General features: G+C 51.9%; 1 protein-coding gene across 1 annotated transcript in view; it reads right to left on the bottom strand.

Annotated features, from left to right (window-relative positions):
• Positions 1 to 4,313, bottom strand: part of VIPR2 (vasoactive intestinal peptide receptor 2) — an 88,073-nt gene extending 83,760 nt beyond the window's left edge. The window contains exons 1-3 of the mRNA XM_024753179.1: positions 4,203 to 4,313; positions 3,453 to 3,626; positions 3,026 to 3,190 (exon numbers count right to left, since the gene is read on the bottom strand). Coding sequence (XP_024608947.1) covers positions 3,026 to 3,190; positions 3,453 to 3,626; positions 4,203 to 4,313 — 450 coding nt within the window. The remainder of the gene's footprint in view (positions 1 to 3,025; positions 3,191 to 3,452; positions 3,627 to 4,202) is intronic.
• Positions 4,314 to 5,758: the final 1,445 nt, after the last annotated feature.

Here is a 5,758-nt window from a genome sequence, read left to right on the forward strand (position 1 = left end):
TCCTCAGCAGAGTCCAGGCTTCCCACAGCCCTCCTGTTTGTCCCACTGGTCTTCCAACTAGCCAAGGGGGCTGTCTTTCCTTAGTCGGACCCCAGGACTGAGGTGCTCAATATGTGGCTTGATCTGCTCATGCCCCAGGGAGGGTCTCTGCCTGAGTAATTGCCCTTCCCTCTGAGCCTCTCTAGGGACATAGGTCCTGGCCTGATCGCTTCTCTTCCCTTCCTACCTGATTCCATGAGGATCTTTCTTGCAGCCTTGGTTGTACGGTTTCCAGTTAGTTTTTACGGAGAATTGTTCCACACATAGATGCATTTTTGGTGTGTTTGTAGGGGGAGGCGAGTTCCGTGTCCTCCTACTCGGCCATCTTGATTTGAGTCCACAATGGAAGCTTTTTCCCTTGCATGGTTTCTGAAGATGTGTCAGGTGTAATTCTTGTCTTTGCTGCTCTATATGTAAGAGAGTTTTTGCCTGTGGCTTCTTTCAAGACTTTTTTCTTTGTCTCTGATTTTCTGCAATTGAATGTGATAAGTCTGTGTGCAGACGTTCTTGGTACACACTCTGCTTGCTGTTCTTGAGCTTCCTGGATCTTTGGTGACCATCATTAGTTTTGAAAAATTCTCAGTCCTAACTGCTTCAAATATTTCCTGTTGATTTCTCTCTTTCCTTTTCTTCCTCTTCTGCTCTTCCCGTCATGTGCATGTTACACATGCTGTAATTGCCCCACAGTCCTTGGAGCTTCTGTTCCATCTCTTTCATTCTTTTTCTTCATTGCATTTCAGTTGGGGACATTGTTATGGACATTTCTTCAAGCTCACTGATTCCCTCAGCCATGTCCAGACTACTGATGAGCCCATCAAAGACATCCATTTCTGTTAATGGTGTTTAACTCTCCAGACTTTCCTTTTGATTCTTTCACAGGCTTCCACGCTCTGCTCGTATTACTGTGTGTTCTTGCATGTCGTCCTCTTCTCTCTTAGAGTCCTTAGCATATTAATCACACTTGTCTTAATTTCCACGTTTGATAATTCCAGTGACGCTTACTTTGCCTCTTCAAACTTTGAGTTTTGTCTTATAGTTTGTCCTGTAATTTTTTGGTTAAAAGTTGGACATGATGTACTCGGTTAAAAAACTAAGGTAGGGCTTCCCCGGTGGCACAGTGGTTGGGAGTCCGCCTGCCGATGCAGGGGACACGGTCTGGGAGGATCCCACATGTTGCGGAGCGGCTGGGCCCGTGAGCCATAGCTGCTGAGCCTGTGCGTCTGCTCCGCAACAGCAGAGGCCACAACAGTGAGAGTTCCAAGTACCGCAAAAAAACCCAAAAAAACAACTAAGGTAAACTGGTCTTTGGTGTTAGTTTTTAGGATCATCTGGCTAGAAGTTGGGCTATGTTTACTGTTTGCTATAGCTGTAGGTATTGGAGGCTAAAATTTCCTCTTGTGCCCTTGGTTTTCTCCTCCTCTGTTGTCTCTGGTTTTCCTTAGAAATCTCTTTTTTAAAAAAGGTCTGAGGTGTGCAGGTCTTTCCGTGTACTTCCCCGCTGTTGTACAGGGGTCCTACTGATGATGCAGAGGTGAGGTGTGGGGAGGGGGCTTACAGGCCTGTGAGAGGCCTCAGTCTTTACAGAAGCCCACGTCCCTGGAACTGAACTTCACAAGTGTTTCTCAGTTTTCTTCTTCCCCTTAAGCAGGATGGGCGGCCAGAGGGGGCTGGAGTTGAGTATTTCCCTGCCTGCAGGTAGGTCAGGCTCTGGTTAACCAGCTCCCCCAGAGGCAGGCCTTGTTAGGAACAGGGTGCTCTGGAGTACTGAAAAATGATTCCTTCTTTCCACCTGCTGCTGGAAGCACGAAGGGATTTTCACTGTGAGTACCTGGTCCACTGCTGAAGTTAAAAGTCACAAAAGTGTGAGGCCCCCCTGGTACCGGGCCCCCCCTGGAGTTTTTAACTCTCAACTTTGTCCACAGTGAACCTTCATCAATTAATAAATTACAGATTAGGTTTTCCCACCCCAGCCCTGGTTCCCACGAAGGTGTCTGCACCTGAGCTTTTGTCTGGTTAGCTGTGGTTCTCTGTACCAGCAGGTCTGTCTCTCGTCTGGGGGGGCCAGTGGTTGCCCTCTGACCTCAATTTTCTGATGTGTCTAAGATGAGTTTTTGGTGTCCAGGTTGTTCAGCTCTTTCTTGCTATGCAGGCGGGAGCAATGGCTTCCAAGCTCCCCACACCCCGAATTAGAAACTGGAAGCCTATGGAAGCCAGAGGTGGGTGGAATATAGCACGATATTTTCATAAATGTACTGGATTACCTTTCAAAGTGCTTTCCAGAGTATAACTCAGATGGACTCCAACATTTACTCAACATTTGGTTAAGTTCAGAGAAAACGGATCAACTGATTAACCAATCAGCAGATTAAGTGACAAAGCGATGAGATATTCTGTACTTTTTTAAGACCAGGAAAGCCTTGGTAGCTGTAGCTTTAACGTTTTACATGGCAGGCTGACTTTCCAGAGCTGATGAATTAAAGAAAAAAGCTGAAGATTAAGAGCCTGGAGAGTGTAGGGACCTCGACTGAACAGTGCCCTTTGCATCTGCTCCACTGACTCCGTTTGGTCGAATCCTCAGGACTTAGCGCAGACTGTGCATCGCTCCCAGCGGGAGGGAAGGCGGAGAGCAGAGCAAAGCTTCCAACGCACCTTCTAAGTCTCTTTGGTTTCCCCACGCAGGCTCTGCAGTCTGGACGTGTGCTTGTCACCTCTTGCTCTAAATGACCCCGAACGGTGCCGTGACTGCCCCGCAGCTGCCTGCTCGTGCCCGAGCTGCCTAGGCTGGTCAACCGTCAGAGGGGCCCCGGGGGCTCCGAGGGCCTCTCCTGCCTGCCGGTCACTGCCACACGAGGCAGCTGCTTCCACGTTAAGCTGTCATCTCCTCAGCTCTTCTTTCACAAGCCTCTCCGTGGCGGTTAGCGTCTCCGGTGCCTGAGTCACACATATTTCTGTAAAGGGACCGGCGAGGGCTCAGGGCCGCTTCTACCCAGGACGCTGGGTCGGGGGCGGGGCAGCCTTTCCGAAGCTGACGTCCTGACAGGCAGAACTTGCCCTGCGCGCCCACCGTCCTCCCCGCACCCTCTTCCTCAGCCCCAGCTCTAGGGTCCACCTGGGAGGCAGATTCGCTTTCGCTGGCCGCCAGGAAGACGAACTGTGAGGGAGGGGGCGCAGGCCTCAGACCACTGGCTGTCTCGGGTGGAGCCGTCCCCGCCAGGCTGTGTGCAGCAAGGGCAGGGCTTGTGAGCCTCAGCGCAGTGAGGCCGGGGCACAGCACCCTGAGATGTAGCAAACAGTTCCTCACCGTAAAGACCTACCCTCCAAAACCGTCAACAAAGCCACTGGAGAGGCACAGCCTTCGACGGAAACTCATCATCGGCTTAGAAAGCTAAGATCTAGTGACGTGGGGACCTTACCCGAGGCCACCGTGAGAGGTGCTGATGGTGTGACCCGGGGGAGGCACCGTGCAGGGCACGCAGGTGGTCGGGGCCATGACAGGAGAGCGCGTGAGACCGGAGTCCCTGCAGAGCTCGAAGGACAGCCCTGATGATGAGCTCCTTGCAGGGATGGGGCGGAGGGCGGGGGGAGGTCTGCAGACACAGGCGCTGCTGAACACCCGCCAAACCCACTTTCAAAATGCACAGTGACCACGCACGACACCTCCCAGCCCAGCACCCTTCTACACTGCCCACCTACACGTCTTTCAGCACCGCAAGCTGAGCCCATGCCTGCCCCTCCCGCTGCCCCAGCACCACCGTTACCAGTGCCCCTTGCATTCTCAGGCCTGTCCTGGTTTGCACTTACTCCACAGTCACCGTACCTTTAAGGCCACAGGTGATCTGGCCCCTCCCTACCCTCACCCGCTTCTCCACTGCTCCCCTAACAGCTGCTCCTTCTGACTGGGCCATCTGAGGTCCCACCGAGCCCCAGGTGAGCACCTCGCCTTCCTCCCTTCTCAGCTCCAGGGTCCCTGCTACAGGAGAGGCTGCCCCGACCCCCAGGCTTGGCAAGTAATCTCGTTTTTCCTTGCTGAGGGAAAAATGGAGACCCTCCACCCATCTAAGCAGAGTTTAGTGCCAGGCCAGGCCGGGGTCCTCACTCAACAGAGCGGGGAGCTGGGCACGAGGGGGCCCAGGGGAGTGTCCCCTGTGCCAGCTTTCCCTCACCAGGCTGGGTGGGACCTGCAGAGGCATAGCTGGCAGCTCTTGCGAGGAGAAGCTGTGGTCTACGCCAGGCCCCGGCCTTGGGGTACAGGTGACAGATATTAAAGCACCCATGTCTAACATGAATTGGTAACTCAGACCCTTCCTCTCTGAGAGGAGAAGCCTGGGCAGCGAGCGCCCTGCCGCAGGGCCCTGGGGGGTGGGGAGGGGGGATGCTCATCACTCCATCCACGTCCATGGCGGAGCCTTGGCTTGTCACGTGTCTGCTTTGTGCAAGAGCGGGGTCCTTCCCTTAGAGCTGGCTGGCGGGGAGACAGGTGGGGGTACCCAGAGGGCACCGACGGGGTGACAGGTCCAGAGAGGAGGGCCAGAAGGAGAAAAGGGAGAGATGGGGAGGGCAGAGATGAGGGACTGGGCAGTGAAGGGCCGGGGGCGGTGGAGCATGGGGCTGGGACCGGAGAGCAGATCTGGAGGACCCGGGGGACACACCGCGGGGTGGGATTTGCTGAGCCCCATGGGCAAAGGGCTGCAAGGTTTTGAGAAGGGCCCCGTCTGGTGTTTCTTTCACAGGGGCAGCTCTGACCGCGGCGTGGACAGACCTCACACGCGCAGGATCTGAGAGATGGTGCTGCCTTTCAAATGACTTGTTTCCGTCTTTTTTTAGGGAGAAGAGAAGAACATGAGTAAGTTTAAAGGAAGACGAAATAAAGAAATGTTTTTAACAGCATATTCAGCAGAAATGAGACTCTGGGGAGTAAACTGGCAAATGGGACTAAATTTAAAAGTTTGCTTCTAAAGTGAAGAGTGGAGGGTAATTAATGACTCAAGGCCCCTTTGGATGGTTACAAATGTTCCCCCAGGAGCATCTGAAGCACCACATGAAAGTGCAGGATGTTCTTGCCTAATGGTTCTCCATCCCTGAACTCCTTTTACACACAAAACCAGAGGTATTAATAAAAATATCGGAAAGTTTGGTCCTACTTCCTTTCATTAAAATATTGCTGTATATTTGCTGTTGTTTAGTCTTTTTTCCTATTCTCTAATTCCTGTTATGAGGTCCTTTCCATAATTCCAGATGCACTTTGGCAAAGGGAGGGGAGAGGGTCCTGCGAGTCATGCACTGAACACAGAATATTTTCTCAGTCACTGTCCACAGGCTTTCCCGAGACCTCGTACTGCTAGTGGCTACTTAGAGCTTCCCTCTCACTAAGGACAAAGCTGCCCAATCCCTAAGTAAGCTGTGGTAGCTGAGAAAAAAGGGCCTTGGAATCCAGGAATTTTGTCTCAGTCCTGCCACGTGACCATGGTATCATCATTTTACCTCTTGGACATAAGCCTTCCCACTTGTACAGTGAGCTGGTAGACAGGCTCATAGGTTATTCTGAATACCTCCAACACTCTGGAAGTGAGCTAAACCGATACTTAAAATTAGATTCAGCTGCATTTTCTTATTTATTTAAAGTCTTTAATGGAACAGAATGAGGCTTTTTACCTTCTTTGCTTTCAAAGCTGGAAAAAATTTCCTTTACTATAATTTATTTTATTATGCATCTTTAAAA

Source organism: Neophocaena asiaeorientalis, unplaced genomic scaffold (genome assembly GCF_003031525.2).
Source record: "Neophocaena asiaeorientalis asiaeorientalis breed wild unplaced genomic scaffold, Neophocaena_asiaeorientalis_V1.1 scaffold576, whole genome shotgun sequence".
NCBI classification, from domain to species: Eukaryota; Metazoa; Chordata; class Mammalia; order Artiodactyla; family Phocoenidae; genus Neophocaena; species Neophocaena asiaeorientalis.